At 35.6% G+C, this 23,068-nt stretch overlaps 1 protein-coding gene across 5 annotated transcripts in view; it reads left to right on the top strand.

The window, feature by feature from the left end:
- TC2N (tandem C2 domains, nuclear) overlaps nt 1-21,768 on the top strand; it is a 71,088-nt gene extending 49,320 nt beyond the window's left edge. For 4 of the 5 annotated variants that reach the window (XM_038544109.1, XM_038544111.1, XM_038544108.1 and 1 more), the window contains 8 exons: nt 138-229; nt 1,653-1,728; nt 2,242-2,342; nt 2,810-2,926; nt 5,857-6,048; nt 12,141-12,255; nt 14,942-15,141; nt 17,071-21,768. In XM_038544109.1, the coding sequence (XP_038400037.1) occupies nt 138-229; nt 1,653-1,728; nt 2,242-2,342; nt 2,810-2,926; nt 5,857-6,048; nt 12,141-12,255; nt 14,942-15,141; nt 17,071-17,181 (1,004 nt within the window). In that variant the 3' untranslated portion in view covers nt 17,182-21,768. Of the gene's footprint in view, nt 1-137; nt 230-1,652; nt 1,729-2,241; nt 2,343-2,809; nt 2,927-5,856; nt 6,049-12,140; nt 12,258-14,941; nt 15,142-17,070 lie in introns of those variants that run through there. The other variant, XM_038544112.1, reaches the window with a different exon arrangement.
- Nucleotides 21,769-23,068: the final 1,300 nt, after the last annotated feature.

The raw sequence follows: 23,068 nt of genomic DNA, 5'->3' as shown, positions 1-23,068 counted from the left end.
CACCCAGGGATCACCAGAAGACTTTATTTCTTAAATAGGTTGCATTTATATGCACTTCTATAGAGATTTAGTTTATGGTGATTAAGTAAAATTCCAATGTTTCTTCTTTAAAGAAAATTTTCCATGTCTCTTTGTAGTTTGTGATTTAAGGACCAGCAAACTTCCCAGTTCTTCTGGGCTAAGCAAGTCCATGTTTGATCTTACAAGTTCATCTCAACGGTTCATGCAGGTGAATTATTGATATAAATTTAATTGTATACGATTATTTTTAAGGTAAAAATTGAGGAATGTATGAGTTATGTTAGAAACAACATATGTGGATCTTTTGTAGATAAATCTGTGGTAATATCTGAGGAATTAACACTGCATTTCCCACGTCCATTTTTTCAGGAAGGTCTCAGCTGAATGCTAAAAGGCAGTCTTTTTTTTTTTTTTTTCTTTTTCTTTAAATGAATCTTAACATCTCTCTGTTGGTATGTACTCAGGCAATCTTGAAGGCAGTTGGAATTTAAAATGGTATGGTTATTGATGTGCTTATTGATCTAACTCTCCTTATTGAACATAGCTACCTACTTAGTAAAAATTAGTATTTCTATTGAGATACAGGACTTTTGTTATTTATTAATATTAACACAGCATTCTCCTATTTTTGAAATAGAATAATTTTTGTTGTTTAAAAAAGTTTCTTTTAAAAATATAAGTAAATTGTGATTATTATTAAAAATTAGAAAATAGTTAAGCAGAGTAAAAACACAAATCACCTATATTCCTGTAACTGAGAGTAAAAACACCATGAAAATATTATTATATATACTTGTGGGCTTTTGCCCATGTGAATGTATTTACATATATTTTATTAAAATGGAAATGTATTACAAATAATGCTTCATAATCCTCAGTCAAGTTAATTTTTTGCAGAATTAATTCTTTATAGCAGCAGCTCTTTAATGTGTATCAGAATAGGTTGGGGAGCTTGTTGAAATACAGGTTGCCAGATCTCACCCCCAGAGTTTTTTTTTTTTAAGATTTTATTTATTTATTCATGAGAGACCCAGAAAGAGAGGCAGAGATACAGGCAGAAGGAGAAGCAGGCTCCGCATGGAGGGCCTGATGTGGGACTCAATCCCAGGACCCTGGGATCACACCCTGAGCCCAAGGCAGATGCTCAACCACTGAGCCACCCAGGCATCCCACCCCAAGAGCTTTTGATTCAGTAGCTCTGCACTGGGACCTCAGTTTGTATTTCCAACAAGTTCCCAGGCAATGTTGATATTGCTGGTTCAGAGGGAACTCTGCTTTGATGATTGCTACTTAATAGGTTTTTAGGTAATAGGGCTCTTCCAAATATATTCTTATTTTTACTAGTACTTTCAAGTAGGAAATGTGGTAACCTCTTTCCTTATTATAAAGCCAAACCCCAAACAACAAAGGCTTTCCCCATATGTAATCCAGTAAGTTATTTAAGATTTTCCTGATAACACACAGAAAGCTTTTTTTTCTCTTTACTGCCTAAAAGAGGGAAATTCTGACCAGTAACACTTGTCAACATGGTTAGCATGCGGTTTGATACTAAGGTGGGTGTTGGGGCATAAGTGTCAGAATCTTAAAATTTGATGTGTGATATCGGACTTAAGGGCAATTTTTATCTCTAGAGACATGATTCATGGTCCAGCGTGCCAAGCACTTCTTCTTCAAGGAAGAATTCCCAGGGAAGTAACAGAAGCCTGGGTAAGGAATAAAGTTCCACCTTTTTATATTCTTAAGGGAGTTATTTCTACCAAAAAAACAAAACCTCTAGATGGTTACATCTGTTATCTGTGTATAAATACCCAGGTTGGATGGCCCATTATTCAGTGTTCAGGCATGAATGCATCTTTAAAAAAATGTGAAGCTGTTAAATGCCTTTTGTTTGTTTTGAAGTATTCTAGTGAAGGAATTTCCAGAAGCATATAGGATTAAAGCCATATCTGTGTTACTTGGGGGAAGTTTATCTTAGTTTTAACTTAAGTGTCTCAGTCTATATTTGAGTTAAATTTTTAAGCCATGTACTTTTTATAGTAGGCCTCCCCCAGCACTCTAATAATAACATTGAAGTGTGACTTCTTTTTTTTATTAAACTGGCAACTTAAAAAAAGTTACAGCATTTTTCAGTTGTGTTCCTAAAATTAGATTGTATCAAAGCGTAATTGGATTAGAAGGATTGCATAGCATGTCAAATGTTCTTGTCTTTTTACAATTCAGATACAATTACTTTGTCAGGAGATGAAAGAGATTTTGGGAGATTGCATGTGAAAGTGTTTTATAATTCTTCAGTAGAACAGATCTGGATCACAGTTTTACAAGTAAGTTCATTTCTTTTTATTTATTTATTTATTAATTATTATTATTATTATTTTTAGTTAATATAGTTAATACCAACTTTTGAATGAATGTTTGATTGAATTGAATTGAATGTTTTTGTTTTGAATGTTTTTGTTACAAACTTACAGTGCTCTCTCTGGGGAACTGGACAATACTTTATTTGGAATTTAGGATTCTGTAGTATTTTGCAGAAAACAGTATTTAAAAAAGACTAAAGAAAATAAATCTGTAGGTATGATGGAATTGTGGTTTTTAACCTTAAGAAGAAAATTGATATGATATCTAGAACATTAAATGTCAAATTATTTTAAGGTCGAAGAAATGAGATCTCAGTAGACTAAAGTTTACTTTTATAAGTTTGTATTTAAGTCATTAACTCAAAAACATCAAATATTTGTATTGCCAGGGTCCTTTTTAAAATTCAAACTGTATTTTTAATTTTTTTTAGTGCAGAGATTTAAGTTGGCCTTCTAGTTTTGGAGACACTCCTACTATTTCTATAAAAGGAATACTTACATTGCCCAAACCAGTGCATTTCAAATCTTCAGCCAAGGAAGGCTCTAATGTAAGTGGCTGTGATTGAATTTCATTTTAGGTTTCTTTTGTATTAGTCACGTTAAGCCATGTGAAGACTTGGAATAACAAAGTGTTTTATTTTGGGGAAATTGCAAATTACATATTCCTTACTTTTTAAAGACAATTTTGAGTCTCAAAAATACTTGATATTACATTGTCTAATGTTAAGATGCATTTAAAAAGAAAATCATAATCACTAAAGTATATACAAGATAAACAATTCTAAGAAGACCATTTACTTTTCTCGTATGAAAGGAAAATGAAGGTCTATTTTCATCTTCTTTCTCCTACCCCACTTTGGCTTTGAGAAATAATTGCATGATTATAATAAATTTCTTTTAAATATTTCCAGTTATTATAATTGGAAGACTAATGATCCTGATTTTGGTTTTATAGGTTTTAGATTTCACGTCAGTTTATTTTTTTATTTTTTATTTTTTTAAAGATTTTATTTATTTATTCATGAGAAGAGAGAGAGAGAGAGAGGCAGAGGGAGAAGCAGGCTCCATGCAGGGATCCCGACACGGGACTCGATCCCGGGTCTCCAGGATCACGCCCTGGGTTGAAGGCAGGCGCTAAACCACTGAGCCACCCAGGGATCCCAGATTTCACATTAGTTTAAATATATCTTCATTTTTTTCTTCTCATCTGTCTTCTCATTACTGCTTTTCCATCCAAATGAAATGTATTTTCTATAAGAATGTATGATTTAAAAATAAAGTAATTCAAATGGCTAATAACCATGAAAAAGTTTACTCTAGTAATTATGGAAATACATATTTAAATTACACATTGTTCTTTCTTTTCTATCCTTCTTTGCTTATGAAAATTAGGAAAAAATTTATAAGTACTCTAGAGCATAGAACTTTATGGAAGTTATTTTGACAAAAAACATCAAAGCTTTGAAATATTTATATGCTTTAATATGCCTTTACATGATGATTCGACTTGGAATGTGTTCCATGGAAATAATTTAAATATATAAAGTATTCTTGGCAGTTTTATTCAAGGGGAATAATTGGAAAACTATCTAAATGTCTTATATAGGGGAATGGTTAAGAAAATTCACGCTACATATATACCATGTGCATTTGTTTCTTTGGGTAATGAAGTACCACAAATTGAGTGGCATAGAACAACAGAATTTTCTCTCTCACAGTTTTAGAGAAAGTCTGAAATCAAGGTGTCAGCATGTTGGTTCCTTCCTTCAGCAGTGAGGGAGAATCTGTTCCATGCCACTCTCCTAGCTTCGGTGATGGTCAGCAATCTTTGACATTCCTTGACTTCATTCTATGCTTCCACCTTCATGTGGCATTTTCCATCTGTCGCTGTGTCTTCACTCCACTATGGCCTCACCTTAACTTCACTAGTTACCTCTTCAAGGACCGTATTTCTAAATAAGGTACATTCTGAGTTACTGAGGGTCAGGGCTTCAGCATATCCTTTTTGAGGCCAAATTTAAACCATAACACCATGTGATAGAATATTAGGCAGCTATAAAAAATAATGTTTAGGAAGAGTTTTTTAGGACATGGAAAAATATTCTTAATAAGTGAGAAGGCACTAATCAAAATTGATATACATGTCTTAGTATCTCACTGTGAAAATATGCATTAGAGAAAGTCAAGATGGAAATAAATCTTAAATATGGTTATAGTGCTGATATTGAAGATGGATCCTTCCTGAATTAAACAGTTTCACTTTTTTATTTTCAAATAAAACTAAGCTTAGGAAAAATTGCTCTCCTATTAGTTCTTGCATGGAATCTTACTTTTAAAATTTATTATCATTTGTCAACTTGTTTACCCCTTTACCCCTATTGTAGCAAAATGTGGGACAGACCAGCACACTTGCATTATGTGTAAGCTCACTGCATTTCAGTTTTAACATTACATATTTTATGAATACTCTATTGGTGGTGTGATCCTGTGCCTTGAGACTCAGAGAAAAAGATAGCTCCAGTAGTTGGGAGGCTCTCAGAAACACAATTTTGACTATACAGATGTAAGCAATTACAATAAAAGTGAAAATGTTGGCACAGTATCTAAAATATGGATGTTAGTTGCCCAGATATTGTGTTTTTTCAAAAGGCAAAAAAACCCCCTCCCTTTCAAAAGAATGCAGTAGAGGGGAAGAAGGAAGTAGATAGCAAAAATCAATCTTGTGTTAAGAAGATGTTAGTTCTTGGTAAGACAGGGCTTTTAAAATATTAGGAGTTATGGAAAGAACGTTTGAAAATCTTCTGAGCACGGAAAACACTGACTTGCTGCCTAGGGTGGATAGTTATGGGAGAAGGTAGCACTTTTCAAGGAGATTGATTTTCAGGTTGCAAAGAATGGAGCAAATGTCACAGGAGGAGAAATCAGAGCCCGAGGTAGGTGGGAAGAATATTAGACAAAGAATAGAAATAATTCAAGTCTTTTAATATGAACAGTTAGATTTGGGGTACTTGCTGAAAGAGCACACCTGAGATTCTGAACCACTTATTAACTGTTGAAAATTGTGGTGAAGAGCAGGAAAGATACCCCAGAACCAAAGATGGAAAACAACCCAGTTTTCAAAAAGAAAAGCTATCTTCTGCTAAATGTGGAATTAATATTGACCTGAATTCCTTAGTAATTAAAAGGGTGATTTGATTTGTGAAAGTAAGAAAGGCAGTCCAGGATAAATTCTGGAAAAACAACTCATGGTCATTGTCATTTTGACTTACGTTGAAAAATATTTTTTGTTGCAAAAAAAATCAGATCTTCCTGTCCTAGATGATAAAATGTTACTTTCACTTCTTTTGTACTGGCATATCGTCTTTTCTTTCCCCATTCCTTTTACTTATTATATTGTTTTCTTTTATTATTATATTGTTTTCTTCTTATTATTTTTTATATTATTATTTCTTATTTTCTTGTGGGGTTTTTTTTTTAGGCTATTGAATTTATGGAAACTTTTGTATTTGCCATTAAACTCCAAAGTCTACAAACTGTAAGGCTTGTATTTAAGATTCAAACCCAGACTCCCAGGAAGAAAACCATTGGAGAATGCTCACTGTCACTCAGAACTCTCAGCACACAGGAAATGGATTACTCTTTGGATATAATGCCACCTTCAAAAATTTCTGTAAGTGATAATAGTATGTAATGTTAAAACTGTTTTATACTTTTAGAATTATTTTGTGGGTGAGTTTTTGTTGGGACATTCTAGAATATATTAGAGGGTTGGGAAGGCTTTCAAGAAGTAATAATACTGTCATTGTTAATACTTTTTAAGTAAATGATAAAAGGTTAACAGAGACCCTTTGCTTTCTCTGTTGAAAAATACCCTTAGAGTTACCTTCTCCTGTACATTTTTTATAAATGTTTCATACTTCAGGGAAAATAATCCTGAAGTGACTAATTGATAATTTAGTTATAGCAAGAAAGAATAATAAATTCCAAACTCTGAGATTGCCTTAAAATAGACTAGGAAGGTGGTTTAATCATGAGTAAGCTAAATGTCCATAAATTGGGTAAAATGGAGGTTTTTATAGCTGGATTTGTTTTTTTTTTTTTTTAAATAACTTGATTATTTGTACTGTGTGTTGATTTTTGAGATCTGATTTTAATTCTTTCAACTAGCCAGCTGAACACTGTCTTTAGATTGTTTAGAAACCCCTGATAATTTAATTATATAGTTTCTGTGTCAGGATAGCACTTACAGAAATCAGTCATAAGCTTCTGTAAGGCCAAATCTATATGTGATTTTAAGTTTATGTGAGATTTATATTTTACCTACCTTAAAAAAATTTAATGTGATTTAAAGTGGTTCTTAACCCTGGCTACGCATTAGGATCACCTGGGGAGCTTTACAAACATGCCCACACCTAAACCAACTAAATCAGAATTTTCTGGGGGCGAGGGGAGATGGGAGGGAGCCAGAAGCTGCTGTTTTTTTCAGAAGCTTCCCAGGTGATTTTACTGCGCAGTCTGGCTTGAGAACCACTGAATTAGAGGGGTATTAAATTAGGGATTAAAAAATGAAAATGGATTTCTATGATTGATCAAAAAGTGAAAATTTTAGGTAGTTATTTCTTGTATGTTATTTCCTGTCTTCATCTCCTATGTGTTCTCTGTACAACATTCATTATACTTTAGAATTCAGTTGCTTGTTTTAAACAAAACTAGGCTCAGGCTTCCATTTTTTTTTAAATTTTTTATTTATTTATGATAGTCACAGAGAGAGAGAGACAGAGAGAGAGAGAGGCAGAGACACAGGCAGAGGGAGAAGCAGGCTCCATGCACTGGGAGCCCGACGTGGGATTCGATCCCGGGTCTCCAGGATCGCGCCCTGGGCCAAAGGCAGGCGCCAAACCGCTGCGCCACCCAGGGATCCCTCAGGCTTCCATTTTATTGTGCTCTTCATAAGGGCCTGTTATACTCTTGACATTGAATATTGGTACCCAGGTATGAAAGAATAAATGAGTGAAAGCATGCTCTATTAGATTATTTTTATATTCTGTTTAAATATAGCAAATTTGCCTCATAACTGGGACAGGTTGGTCACTTGCATCTTTGAAACTAGCTTGGTAGATGGTAATCTGCAGCCGTGTTTTACAGAAGGCACAAATATACTATTCCAGTGGGTAATTCATATAATAAAACTTTAAAGACCAGTAGAGTGGATCAGAAGATAACTCAGCAAAGGTGTTTTCTGGGGAAAATTGAGATGCTATCATTTTTATCTGCCTTGGAGAATCTGAAAGGATGGTTTTGGCTAAGTTTCTACCAAATTATTTCCTGTATTAGAGGCCTTACAAATGTTTGTGTATCTGTTGTGTGCTGGGTGCTAGGGATACAGAAAGGCTGATGGCTTGAGGGAGCTCGCGAGGTACCCTGGACCAGTGAACTTGTGTTACCGGTGAATGTTTTATACTATTGGCTAATGCAATAATAGTATGCTTTGTTTCCTGTGTAAAATTGATATTCGGATTGTGAAAGTGACAGAGCCAGATTTCCACACCCATCCTCCATACTGACAGCTATGTCACCGTAAACAGCAGAACTTTCATGTAGAGCTAATATTTTCCTTACTACAGAGTTGTTGACCTCGACAAATAGCAATGGAAGTATTTGTTTGAGAACCCAAATTTCTGTGTCAAATAATGTGGAAGAGGTTTGTGTGAAGAAATAGCTGACATTTATAGACACTTAACCAAACAACTGATGTGGTTTTAGGTGATTTTTTGATTTTTTAATTTTTATTTTATCCAAATTCAATTAATTAACACCTAATGTATTACTGGTTTCAGAGATAGAGGTTGTGATTCATCAGTCTGCTGTAACACCTGGTGCTCATGACATCACGTGCCCTCCTTCATGCCTGTCACTCAGTTACCCCATCCCTCCGCCCCCACTCTCCTCCAGCAGCTCTCAGTTGTTTCCTAGAGTTATGGGAGCTCTTATGGTTTGTCTCCCTCTCTGATTCTGTCTTGTTTTATTTCTTCCTCTCTTCCCTTATGATCTTCTGTTTTGTTTCTTAAATTCCATGAGTGAAACCGTATGATAATCGTTTTTCTCTGACTTATTTTGCTTAGCATAATACCTGCTAACTCCATCCATGTCTTTACAACTGTCAAGATTTCATTCTGTCTGATGGCTGAGTAACATTCCATTGTATATATATAGACCACATCTTTATCCATTCACCAGTCAGTGGACATCTGGGCTCTCTCCATATGCTGTTAGGTGATTGAATGCTCACACCAAACTTATGAGCTTTCTGCTCTTGTTATCCCTACCATAGTGACGAATATGTTGAAGCGCTTGCCTGGTTTTCTCTAGCCAGCAATTGGTGGGCTAGAATTTGGGCAGAAGCTTTGCTCCCAGGGCCAGCTCTCTTAGCTCTACCACGTATCGCTCCCACCAAGGAGACATCACCAGACAGATCACGGTCTAATTATGCTTAACTTTTTACTTTCAACAATAATTCTAGGAAGGCTCAGGTTTTTTTGTTCTTTAAAACATGATACATAATAATGTAAGACCAGAGATCATATCTTATATCCTCCACAGTGTTCTGCCCATTAAAAATGCACTTAATATATACCAGCTAATTGGAATTTTAATTTTGGGATTATTGGGAGATGGAAAACCACTTTGAATAGTTTTCCACAATCCAAATTGATATACTGGAACATACTAAGTGAGTTGAACTCTGAAATGGCATTGGCAAGTTAGAAATGGCAAACCCTTTGCCAAATGCTCATTTTTGTGAAAGTGAGCCCTACCCGTGTGTAACACTAAGAGAAGTTTTGCCACCATTAGGTGTTTTCATGTGAATTATCACATTATGGGTACAAAACCATAATAACAAAAATTTTTAGCCATGGTTTCCTTGGCTTTTGTAAACAGTAAGTAACTGTTATATTTATTTTTTTAAATGCCAAGAGCAGCAGCAGCATTTTTTTAAATCAGCAAAGGCTTTATTTTATATATGCTACCAAAGAGATGTATGGATCCATTCTTATTCTGATAATAAAAGCAAAAATAGTATTTTCACTTATTTATCAGAATTCAGCATTTGTTGGGGCGCCTGGGTGGCTCAGTTGGTTAGGCATCCAACTCTTGGTTTTGACTCAGGTCATAATCTCATGGGTTGGGAGATCAAATGTTGTCAGGCACCATGCTCAGCATTCTTTCTCTCTCCTCCTGCTCACACGCATGCACACATACACGGACACTCACTCTCTCTCTCTCTCTCTCTCAAAATAAATAAATCTTAAAAAAAATCCAGCATTTGTTGCCAAAATAGACGAGTTTGACCATGATTTTAGACTTTTTAAGGGGAAGTCTAACCTCAACAGTTGGATTTATAAAGTGGTTCACTTTTCACTGTCTATCTCTTTATTTCATATGACATGACCAATTTAATTGTATTTTTAAAAATGTTTTTAAATGAAAGTATGATTGGATAGTTAAATTAGTTTCAGGTGTGCAGCATGAGGATTTGGTAATTCTGTACAGTATTCTGTGTTTACTATAATAATTGTAGTTACCATTTATCACATGTGACGCTGTTATAGTATTCCCTGTGCTGTACTTTTCATCTCTGTGACTTATTTATTTTATAACTGGAAGTCTGTACTTTTTAATACCCTTTATCTACTTCACCCATCCCCCCACCCATGTCCCTTCTCCCACTGTTTTCTGTATTTAAGAATTTGTTTTGTTTTTTGGATTCCACATATGTATAAAATCATATGATTTTTATTTTTTTTCTTATAAATTTATTTTTTATTAGTGTTCAATTTGCCAACATATAGAATAACACCCACTGCTCATCCCGTCAAGTGACCACCTCAGTGCCCGTCACCCAGTCACCCCCACCCCCCGCCCACCTCCCCTTCCACCACCCCTAGTTCGTTTCCCAGAGTTAGGAGTCTCTCATGTTCTGTCTCCCTTTCTGATATTTCCCACTCATTTTTCTTCTTTCCCCTTTATTCCCTCTCACTATTTTTTATATTCCCCAAATGAATGAGACCATATAATGTTTGTCCTCTGATTGACGTGGATGGAAATGGAGGGTATTATGCTGAGTGAAATAAGTCATATGATTTAAAAAATATATTTTATTTATTTATTCGTAAGAGAGAGAGAGAGAGGCAGAGACACAGGCAGAGGGAGAAGCAGGCTCCATGCAGGGAGCCCAATGTGGGACTCGATCCCAGGTCTCCAGGATCAGGCCCTGGGCTGAAGGTGGCACTAAACCACTGAGCCACCCAGGCTGCCCTATGATATTTTTTAAAATCTTATTTCACTTAGCATAATATTCTTTAGGTCCATTCATGTCATAGCAAATGGCAAGATTTCATTCTTATTTATGGCTGAGTGATATTCCATCATATGTATAAATATATCTCACATCTTTTTGATCTTAAGATGACCAGTTTTAAAATGCAGGATCAGGGATCCCTGGGTGGCTCAGCGGTTTGGCGCCTGCCTTTGGCCCAGGGCGTGATCCTGGAGTCCCAGGATCGAGTCCCACGTCAGGCTCCCGGCATGGAGCCTGCTTCTCCCTCCTCCTGTGTCCCTGCCTCTTTCTCTCTCTCTCTCTTTGTCTATCATAAAAATGAATAAATAAATAAATCTTTAAAAACTGCAGGATCATGTTTTAAGGAAATGCCCATGATTCAGTCAATGGCATGTACTTGGAAAAGTTCTTTTTCAATGAGTTATGTCAGTTACTGGGGAATACTAGGCAATTACCAAATATAAATCTCTTCATGGAGTGTCATTCAGCTGGTTTTTTAACCTTCGTTGGCATCAACACTCACAAAGATTTTTGTGCCTGTCTATTCCGAGCCCTAGTGAGGTCTATTAACACGATGCTCTTGCTTTATTCCCATACCTATTCTTCTCAGCACATGAACAGTAATGTTTTTCTGTTTGGATGACTTTATGTTTATTTCTTTTATTTTTTTACTCCAGGGACCTTGAAGTCCACCTAAGTAGGCTGGCTTGTGTTCCATTTCATGAATTTACTTATGTTCTTCTGCTAGCAATAATGAAGAGCACATTTTAACTTTTCCCCTCTCTGAATCTGCTTCATTGCATTGTTTTCCTCAGGTTTTCTTTGACTTTTTCCTTATTATTTGCTATCTCATTACTTTCACTAGCTTCCTTCTTTCTAATGTTCTTCTTTGGCTGGCTTTCACTCAGCATAGCAATTCAGCTTTTAACCTACACGTTTGTCGCTTGGAATAACCCTTTTTCTTCTAAGTTGGGTAGCACCTACTGTCATGTCTACAATTGGGAAAAATAATGATGATTCTTATATTTGAAATTTTTTATTGTAGTTTATGTATTAAAAATAATTCAAATGACTGAATTTAAGTGTTTTGGGAGTGTGGTTTTTTGGTGTTTATTTCACGGACATTTTCTTTAGTACCGCTGCTCAGGAATTTAATTTGTTTTCAATTTTAATTGTCTTTTGACCACCCTGATTTTAAAGGTGTGTATGTACGTAGGTGTGATTTGGATTTTCAGAATCCATGAAAGTGAGTAGCTCATATTTACAGAATCCATGGCATTTATCCGAACCATCTTTTATATCATAGCTTTGTGTGTCAATAAAAAGCTTTCAAAACTTCTTACTATAGCTCTTTATTTTTTAATTTTTGAAGTATCTGCAAAACTTTATTCTTATTTACCAAAAGGCACTTTTTTGATATCCAGGTTTGCCATGCAGAACTTGAACTGGGGACTTGTTTTCAAGCTGTAAATAGCAGAATTCAGTTACAAATTCTTGAGGCACAATACCTTCCAAGCTCTTCGACACCTCTCACTTTGAGTAAGTATATCCGTGGTTCAAAGTGGAGTCTTCAACTCCTAACTCTGGGAAACGAACTAGGGGTGGTGGAAGGGGAGGAGGGTGGGGGGTGGGGGTGAATGGGTGATGGGCACTGAGGGGGCACTTGACGGGATGAGCACTGGGTGTTATTCTGTATGTCGGCAAATTGAACACCAATAAAAAATAAATTTATTATAAAAAAAAACAAAAAAAAAACCAAAGTGGAGTCTTCAGAAGATATTAGTAAAAGGTAATTTTTCCTACATATCTTAGTAATTGACATTAAAATCTTAGTTGCTTTTATTATGGAACTTAAACACTTTTTTAAAAATAATAAATTTATTTTTTATTGGTGTTCAATTTGCCGACATACAGAATAACACCCAGTGCTCATCCCGTCAAGTGCCCCCTCAGTGCCCGTCACCATTCACCCCCACCCTGCCGCCCTCCTCTCCTTCCACCACCCCTAGTTCATTTCCCAGAGTTAGGAGTCTTCATGTTCTGTCTCCCTTTCTGATATTTCCTATCCATTTCTTCTCCCTTCCCTTCTATTCCCTTTCACTATTATTTATATTCCCCAAATGAATGAAACCATATAATGTTTGTCCTTCTCTGATTGACTTATTTCACTCAGCATAATACTTAAACACTTTTAACTTAAAATTACTTTATTGGATTTTACATTTTAGTCATTGTGACAACTTTCCATGCTCTCTTGGTTTTTATCCATTTGATCATATTCCCTATTTAGTTCATTAGTTAATATAGATTGAGTGTCCAGAGGACTGTCAGATACATTTCACCAGCCTAGATAATTTATCCTTTCTATAGGTCTACACCCTTTGTTGAACATTCTAACTAGAAGCTTAATTTTAAAAACCTAAAAATATCAAACAGAAACACTAAAACACTTTTCCTTCGCTGTTCCTTTGGGCAGAAGAAGGGGTTCTGATACTTTGTGTTATCTAGGCCTGGTTCACATGGCTGTTCCCTGAGCTGGAAGTTTGAGGTCAGTTCTACCTGAAGGGCTAAGAGTATGGTATGGTAGGAGTGCTCCTTTATTCTTCTATAAGATGTCTGGATGTCCACTGTAACTACAAAGACTAACAATAAATGCAGTTGGCCATTCAGTTCAGGAAGCTAAGAAAACCCCAACAAACACAGAGGAAAGTAGACCTAAAGAATTAAAGGTAAAGTTGAAGTTGATAATTATCAAGACAACAGAAAAAGACATAATCAGTAAAACCCAAAGCCCTTTCTTTGAAAAGATCAATAAAATAGACAAACCTATAGTGAGTTGGATTGAGCAAAAAATAAAACATGAACAAGGAAGAGGATAACATTGCAAATTCAGAAGAGGTTCAATAATAAATAATATCATTTAAAACTGCCAATTCATTTGAACATCTATATAAAATAACTGATTTTCAGAGAAAAGAAAATGTTGCCATTCACTCCAAAAGCAGGGGAACATCTGAATAAAATGATAACCATGTGTAGGTAGTTAAAGAATTGCCTCTAATAAAAGCACCAGGCCAAGATGATTTTACTGGTGGAGTCTACCAAATTTTCAAGGAACATTTAATTCCTATTTTATATAAGCTGTTCCAAAGCATGAAAATCAATGGAAAAAGTAACTTTATGAGGTGAGCATATTCTCGTATCAAAACAGAAAAAATAGTGCATAGAAAAAATAGCTATAGACTATTACCACTTGTGTAGATAGATGGAAGAATCATAAAATAAAAATAAGCAAATAAAATCCAACTTGGCATGAAAAGAACAAATCACCAGGACTACACAGGGTTAGTTCTAGGAAACAAGGCCATGAGAGAAGTCTACAGATGTGGTTTATTACACCAACGGGTGTCTTTCGTTAACCAAAACTGCTAATTGGGATTATCCACATCTGCATTTTCTAAATCTCATGGTCCGACTAGCTCCTCACTTTACAGCTGCCTCCTTTCTGGAAGTTTGCTCACTTTCTTGCTGCCCTGGCAGCCTCAGCTCTCCCTTGTGACGACTCATACTAGTCAGACTGCACCCTCGGCCTGAACTGTTGGCCTGTGTGTCCATCAGACTGGGCATTGTGCTTAGGTGGAAAGCTTCAGAAACCTGAATTTTGCCCAGTACAGTTCCCATCTTTTAAGACTTGACTCCTCTTCAGTTTCTTCCTGTTTTTGATCATTCTTTAATGTCTTGTACAGTGTTTGTTTGTTTTTTAAATTTTTCTCAGGGTTTATCATTGTTATGTATGGGAAGATGAGTTTGTGCAGCTATTATACCATTACTGGAAGCTGTACTGGAAGCTGTCCATCTCAATCTGTTTAATGAACAGATTTTCTTTAGTGGGCATCTGTTGAACCTCTAGAGTCTCAAGCAAAGAATTGTACCTCTGCAAAATTGGGAATTAGATTCCTCCAGCTGTCCAAAGAGTTGACCCCTCTCTTTTTCATAGCATTCAGGTTAGGGGAAGATTAAATTCCTTCAAGGTTGCTGTAGTTCTTTGTAAAGTGTGATTAAAATTACCAAGTTTACTAGCAATGTTTTCTGTTATACCTGTAGCTCTTCGGATCTTTATAAGTGGTCTATATCTATTTTCACACCAAATATAATATATAGGTATACTATCTTTGTATGGCACTTAAAATAAAATTTTGCATATCACAACTTCTTATTTTTTTAGGTTTTTTTGTGAAGGTGGCAATGTTTAGTTCAGGAGAGTTGATTTATAAGAAGAAGACCCGCTTACTGAAAGCCTCCAATGGAAGAGTAAAGTGGGGAGAAACTATGATTTTTCCACTTTTACAGAATGAAAAAGAAATTCTTTTTCTCATTAAGCTTTATAGTCGGAGCTCTGTAAGAAGACGACACTTTGTGGGGCAGGTTAGTAGGGAGTTTTTTACCTTGATCCTTTCCTTGCTCTTTTCTATGCATTGAAACAGTTGGTTAACAAAAGGAATGGAGGATAAAATTGAAGTTGAATGGAATAAATTTCTACAGCATCATAAGTTAAAATTTAATGTTGCCACAAAAATGATATCCTGTCAGATTTTGCTTTAATACAAGTAGTTGGAATTTCTGTGCAGTTAGGCTGCTTATCTTAGAATGAGTCTATTTCTGAGCTTCTCAACTATAAATACCATAAGAAAGATCAGATCTTCAGTACCATTGACTAGTTAATGGTACTGACACTAAGCAATTAAATAGACTTTTCTAAGGCTGCAGATACCCAACCTCATTCTGTTTCATGTTAAATTTAACATGTAACTCTGTGTGCTATCAACTGAATTATATTAGACTTGAATTTCTAGAAAACATTAGTTTTAGCAGTGGTTGTGATGGTATTTAGATGGATGATTTTAGTGTCTGGATTACTCTCTTAAAATTTTTTTAGTAGTCTGTGTAAGACAGTAGAACACTTGCTTCCTTGTCAATCCTATAGGGACTTATTTCCCTTGTAGTTTCTTTTACTCTGAGTAGATTAATGGCAGCTGCCCATTGTCTTTTATCTTCATTATGATTGTTTGACTAGCATTTAAAGTCCAAAATCTACATCATTGGTTTAAAAGCTTCTGCTTGATAACAAGATGTTCTTAGCAGTCTACATGAAGTCCTCCAATTAGGTGTGAATTTCCAAAGATTAATATTAACTCTTTGACTCACTTCTTCATGTATTTTCTACCTAAAATATTTGTTAAAAAAGTTATAGTTTTGTTGTTCTTTATTTATTCCTATTTGAGAAGGAGTTTGGACTCAAGAAGTCATATGAGTAGTCACCATGAGGCCTGTGAAATGCATTCAGTTAAAGTTTTCCTATATCCTCAAGCCTCAGCTACCATGTATGAATGGAATGGGAGATTTTCTTGACATGTGATTTTTCAGGATAACTTTTTTGGTGATTCCACTTTCTTGGTTGAGAGTCTAATTAAGAATAATAATTCTGGAAGGGTTCTTGCTGGCCATCTGTTCCTGTGGCTTCTCTGGTATCGTTAGGAGCCACCATGGTTGGGGAGCCGGATGTGGACTCAGAGCCTCCCACTCATCTCAGCCAAGGTGCTCTGGTATTACCTGTTGCATATATTAGGTTCTTTGTAAGATTTTATTTGAAGGAAAAGTTCTTTAAGACCAGGAAATTTAGGAGAAAAAGTTTGAAAATTAGTAACTTGCTTCAGTTTCTTTATTTAAAAGAATTAGAAACTGAATGTCAGAGGAGTTAATTCCAAACAGCACCTGTTAGTACTAAAGCTCAGGTGAGAATTCAGGCTTTGCACCCCTTGTGCCCCTTGCCTCTGGGGCCTGTGACGGATATGATGCTTTACACTTGCATAATGCTCTGCGGTCTTCTCAAATTCATTCATATCTATTACCTAAAGTTATAGTTTAGATTTCAGTTAAAATCATAGCTTTATCTAGTGTAAAAAGTGCTTTAAAATGTACATTTTGTACCAGTCTAACTTATATCATGATTAATCTCAGCTTACTTTTACAAAGATGATTTTGAATGGTTGGGATCAATTGTAAGTTGAACTCCTAGACCTATTGAATAACGAAGAATACTAATTACTGTTTGGGGAGAAATTATTTTAGAATATCTCATATTGAATTTTTCTTCCACATTGAATTTTCAAGTTGGATTGAATCATACAAAATTAGTAAATGTTTTAACGTTGTTTTGGAAAAATGAAAAGACGTTTAATTGAAAATAATGTGAACCCAACTTCTACCTGGCTTTCATCAGTAAGAAGAAGTAACTATTTTGAACCCAATTGCTGTTTTTGTGTTAAGTTAAATGATTGTACTGTTCCTTTGCAGATTTGGATAAGTGAAGACAGTAATCACACCGAAGCAGCAAATCAGTGGAAAGAGACAGTTACAAATCCAGAAAAGGTTGTTATCAAGTGGCACAAATTAAATCCATCTTGAAGACATCACACATTAATTTGGTGAAGAACTTGACATTCTTTTAGAAGACTTACAATTTCAATTTGCTACCAATAAGAAGAGACAAATCAATACGTTTGTCAACTTATTTATGGAGGTCATAATTATAATGAATCTTGTAGAAAATTAAATTCGATAAAAAATAAGATGAATTATATCAAATATCCAAAGTAAAGAGAATGTTTTTAAACTGTGCCAAAATAGACAAATAAAATAAAGAGTGGTATGCTGGGGCAACTAAATAAATTATACAACCAATGAGAATTTCACCCATAGGTAGTTATTACTGTATTACATTTATGGATTTTTTAAAGCTTTACCTAGATATTCAAAATCTCTATTAGACATGTTAGAAGACTTTACTACTGACTATTTCAGTGCTAGTCATTATTGCTTAGACCTTGACTCCGCTGTTTACCTCTTGCTACATATTTTCCCTCAGAAAGCAAAAATGAATGAAACCACTTCAACTTTTCTGTATTTAGGGAAAATTTGTGTCTTGTGTTTCTCATTTCTTGCCCATAAGTCATCATATTGCCACTTTGTACATTATTTATCTCCAAGAAACTTCAAATATAGAACACTATTTTAACAAGAATAAGTGAAAATGCCAGAAGGTTGAAGTTTAGTAGAAAACCTATTATATTCACATTTTGCTATGTTTTTCCTCCCTCAAATATTTTGCCCTTTGTTTTAGTTGGAGTTGGAATAAGAAAATCATCCATAGAGCCATCCTAAGTAGCAAAATTAAATGAGCTTAATTAGTAAGTTCAATATTTTATGATTATCACTTCCTTTTTTTTCAGCTTTTTAAAAATATAAACTGCTTGTTCCAATAATATCCATGATATTATTTTTCTCATGTTTTTCAAGAAGCCATCTTTTAGCAAATATTTTCTTTCTTTTTTATTTTGATTTTTTTTTTTGGTAGAGAGGGACAGAGGGAGAGGGAGAGAGAGAATCTTAAGCAGGTTTCACTCAAGGCATAGCCATGGGGCTCAGTCTTACAACCCTGAGATCATAACCTGAGCCAAAATCAAGAGTCCAGCTCTTAACCAACTGAGCCGCCCTGGCGCCCTGCAGATATTTTCTATAGCAGTTTCCCCCACGTACTCAGAAGTCAGGATGTGGGCATGATGTCAGGTTAGTTGGGTATACAAGCTATGGCCAAAAAGAACAACTGTTGGGAGAAACAGATAACACCATCTTTGATCTTGAGAAGTCCAACTTTAGTTTTGCTGAGTGGACCAGGCACTCTGTGATCGTGATCTTCCATTTTCCTTTCTATCTTACCTTATTCTACAGATGCTAAGAGATAGATGGTGATATTTTAGGCCAGAAGATATTTTGGGGGTAGCTTTAGCATACCTCTAGTTCTGATGTTCTGTATATCTCATTAAAATTTTCTCAAACAATTCCTCTTTTCCTGGGTGCCATCTCCACAAGGAACAAAATATACATAATTTACAGGTCCTTTGCTTCTACTCCCTAGGGTTAAGTTATACTACTCCCTAGGGTTAAGTTAGGTACTCTCTAATACTGCATTGGAAATAATTTTTTTCTTAGATTTGTGAAAAATGGCATATTGATTAGTACTCACATAAACTTTCAAGAGAAATCACCTTGTATCATAGTGTTTTAAATCTTTGAGACAAAAGGCTTTATTGTTTAGAGCCATTTTAGGTTCACAGCAAAATTGAGAGGAAAGTACAAAGAGTTCCCAGATACCACTTACCCCACGTACACACAACCGCCCCCTGTCATCAACATCTCCCACCAGGATGATAATATTTGTTAAAAATCAATGAACCTACATTGACACACCATTATCACCCAAAGTCCGTAGATTACATTAGGGTTCAATTGTGGTGGTGTCCATTCTGTGAGTTTTGACAAGTGCATAATGTCTTATATCCACCACTATAGTATCATACAGAGTAGTCTCACTGCCTTAAAAATCTTCTGCAAATGCAGCTATCTTAATAGCCACTAAATAAGTATATTGACTTTTAGATAAATAATAGGTTTTATTGTTTTTAAAAATCTGGAATTTTATTTGGGTAGCTTTTTGTGTTCGAGTAAAGCTTTCAATTCCTAAACTTGTTATATGTATTTAACTCAATTTTAAATTATTTAATTTTTAATATTTTTGCAATATGTATACAATGTGCAATTTCAGAGAAGGTGTGATTTCTTGGTTTGCCTTAGAATCCTAGGTAAATAAAAGGAAAACTTTTCATTTAAAGGACATTTCATCTAGAGTAGTATTGACACAGCTAAGTTCACAAATATTGTAATTAGTTGTACTTAAGCCTTTTTTCAGGTGTAAGAGGTACCAGATATGGGTAATATTCTAGTTCTTTCTTTGAAGCCTTACATGAAATATAAAAAGAAACGTTCTTCTGTTAATAGTTATTCATATTATGAGAAAAACATTAGGAGCTGGTAATAAAAAAATGAGATAGTATGCAAAAATCGCCTTTGTTTTTACTTAGGCATTTCTGGATCTTAACCCATTTATAATAAGAAGGGAGTCAAAATGGTGCTGGTTGATCAGAGGAAGCCTTGGGAGAGTTCACACTGATAGCTGATATCAAACTTGCACAATGCTAATCCCTTACATTGTAATTGTTGATAAGCTTTTTGATTGATTCAATTGGGTAGCTGCAGCCCATGTCAAAATATATCATCACTATTTGGCTTTCATTTGGTTTTGCATGATTTTTTTTTAGCAGACCTCCTAGAGAAATTATCATTGAAGTCTATCAGTTCTGGCACTTACCAGACTGTTAAGAAGGAACCAGTGAGATTTTGAACATACGTAATTGTCTGAAAATAACATAAAGTGAACTTCTGCTTGAATGCAGTCAATTTCTATAAAACTAATGTACTGAAAGTATATTTCCCAGCAAAAATTTCTGTTGTCTGATCAAATAATAGCTTATTTTTGAAGGATTTTAGAAATTCTCATTAAGTGTCACCACTTTATATCATGGTAGTAATGGATAATCCTTTTTTAAAAAAATTTTGTAATGGATATTTTGTAGGATATATATTTTCTTGTGATATTTGGTGGGGTATATTTGGGGAAGTACCAGATAACATATCTGTATGTACACTGTATTAGGGTTTTTCAGAGAAACAGAACCAACAGAATGTATGTATTTCTAAAAATGTATGTATTTTTTAATTACAAGAAATTGGCTCATGTTTATTGAAGCTAAGAAATCCCAGAATCTGCCATGCAGGCTGGAGACCCAGGAAGACCTGTAGTATAGTTCAGTCTGACCCTGAAGCCTTGAGAACCAGAGGAACCAATGCTATGAATCCCAGTGTGCGGGCAAGAGAAGAGGAAATGTCCAGCTCAGCCATGAGGCAGGAGAAAAGGATCAATTCCTTTTTCATCTCCCTTTTGTTCTATTCAGGTTCTCAGCAGACCAAAAGGTGCCCACCCACACTGAGGAGCACAATTTGCTGAGCCCACTGATGCAAATGCTGATCATGTCCAGAAACATCCTCTCAGACACACCTAGACATAACGTAATCCTGGCATCCCTAGCCAGTCAAGTTGACACAAAAAAATTAAGACATCTACTAGTGTTCTCCCAATAGGTCAGCTGAAGTTATTACTCAACAATCAATTTCAAATGCTTGAAGTTTTGGTTGAAACATTTGAATTGAGGAAAGAATTGTGAAAAGTGAGTGCATATGAAGTACCATGTCCATGTTGAAATACAGGCTTAGTGTTTAAAAGATACTAAAAGAGTTAACATTGCCCTCCACAATTGGGTATTTTGTCTGAAGATAAATGTTGCCTATATTTTTGGTCATTTCCTGGCGGAATCTTTTTAACTTGGTAATTACTGGTTTTTAAATGTTCATGTATAGGAAATCTGATTTGAAAAATAACTTTATCTTATTAGTTAAAACTGGTAACTAAATTATATAACGATAATTGTATTAACTGTACAACTATATTAAACTGTAGTACTCTAATAATGGTAGTAGATGTCCAGAAAGAAAGTTCTATATGTCTTCTCAGGTTGCTAGAAGGTATCAGACTCCATGCTGAGCTAAATCACTGAGTAAGATATGTCTTTAGATGATAATTGTGTTCATTCAGTATTGATTTTCCTATTCTCATGCTGTGGAATTTGTTCTCTGAGCCACCATTCTTTAGTTTCTGAGGCAGGAGGATGTTAAAAAAATATCTGCCCTTCATGATAGAGCTAGATGTATTTTAACAGATTTTGTTGACTGCGGCTTTTAGTTTAATTTCTAGGTCTTTACCATTTCTTGATTATGCAGACTTGATCTTGAAACAACTAAATTTTTAAATGAACCATTTTATGTACTTGAATAGTTAAACGTAAAAATGTCTATAAAGTACTTTTTGCAAAGAACTGTTGTAGGTGCTTTGAGGGAGAGAGATGAATAAACCATCACTCTTTACTCTGGGGTTTTATATTTTAGCAGGGAAATAAAACATTATAAAGTAGTAAAAAGCAGGTTCAAAGTATGGACAAAATGCTTTAGAGGCTCAAATAAAATCAAATGCAGCTGAAGGAATTAGGAGCACCTCTAATTTTTTTCTTTTTTTCAGGCTCCACCTGCAATCTGGGGCTTGAATTTACAATCCTGGGATCCAGTCAGGCTTCCCTGTAGGTGAAGGAATTAGGAAAACTTTGGCAAATCCCTGATTTGAAACACACAAAACCAGGCAAATCGGCAGCACTATTAATTCACGGTCGCTCTGACTCTGCCTAACTGGGTGTCTCTTGCTGTATTTACATTGTCCGCTGAGTCACTGTGAAAAAGTTTATACTTCCTTCCACTCTCTTCTAACCTTCGCACCCCTGTTCCTTTCTGTGCTCTCAGTGGAACATCTGATTTTGTGCCTCACAAAGAAAACGGTGGTTGGCATTCCTTCCACTTTCCACCATCGTATCCACAGACTTATTTTTACCCACATCCAACCTCCATGACGTTAGAAAGTCTGTCAGTCCTTGTGAATTCTGGATCCACTCCTCTGCTTTCCGGGGGATCTCATTCCATCTGTCATGCCTATCTTCTCTCCTAATCCTTGAGTCCCTCCTTCTCTCCTGGGTCCTTCCTAGTATCATTCCAACCTCCCTGTTGCATGCACCACTGTCTCAGGATAGGTGGGTGATATGTCCAACAGGAAGATGCCAATAGACATTGTCTTGGGGCTTAGGTCTCTGGACTGATGAAGCTGTGGAGACACTATAACTCAGGAAGTGCAGCATGCTCTCCCCATATGACCATGACTGAGCCTGCCTGCAGCCAGTGAAGGTTTCCAGAAGCCCTGTTTTCTCACTAGGGTTTTTATTCTTTCCCCACTTTCCCTCTCCCACCTGCCCACTCCTAAGCCTTCATTTCTGCTTCCTCAACAGGAAGTTCTCTACTAGATACTACAATCAGTAAAGAACAATCCCAACAAACTCCTACGCAATTACTAAGAATTAAGTGTAAACTCTAGGGTTAGTTTCTTTGCACAACTTCTCTTAGGTCACCTATACTTCAGGCCTCTCTCTGGTCTATTTCCTTTTTTAAAAAAATTCCTAGACTTCTCACCTTGTTCTAGATTCTGCCTTATTTGGTCTCCCCTTTATAGATAATTTCCAGCTGTTCTGACCTTAGCCTAGTAGCTTCTTTCATCCCACACTGTACTGAACCTCATTCTGAAGTCTTAAATGCTTTTCAGTTCATTTTTCTTTATTACTTATCAATTTCTTTCCCTTCCTCCCCCTTTTCTTAGAGAGAGAGGCAGGGGGAGAGGGTGCACATGCAGTGGGAAGGGAGGACAGCAGGGCAGAGGGAGAAGGAGAGAATCTTTTTATAAAAATAA

The sequence above is a fragment of the Canis lupus genome, chromosome 8, assembly GCF_011100685.1.
Source record: "Canis lupus familiaris isolate Mischka breed German Shepherd chromosome 8, alternate assembly UU_Cfam_GSD_1.0, whole genome shotgun sequence".
Taxonomy (NCBI): Eukaryota; Metazoa; Chordata; class Mammalia; order Carnivora; family Canidae; genus Canis; species Canis lupus.
The sequence above is the reverse complement of the archived record's forward strand: the minus strand, read 5'-3'. Positions and strand labels throughout refer to the sequence as shown.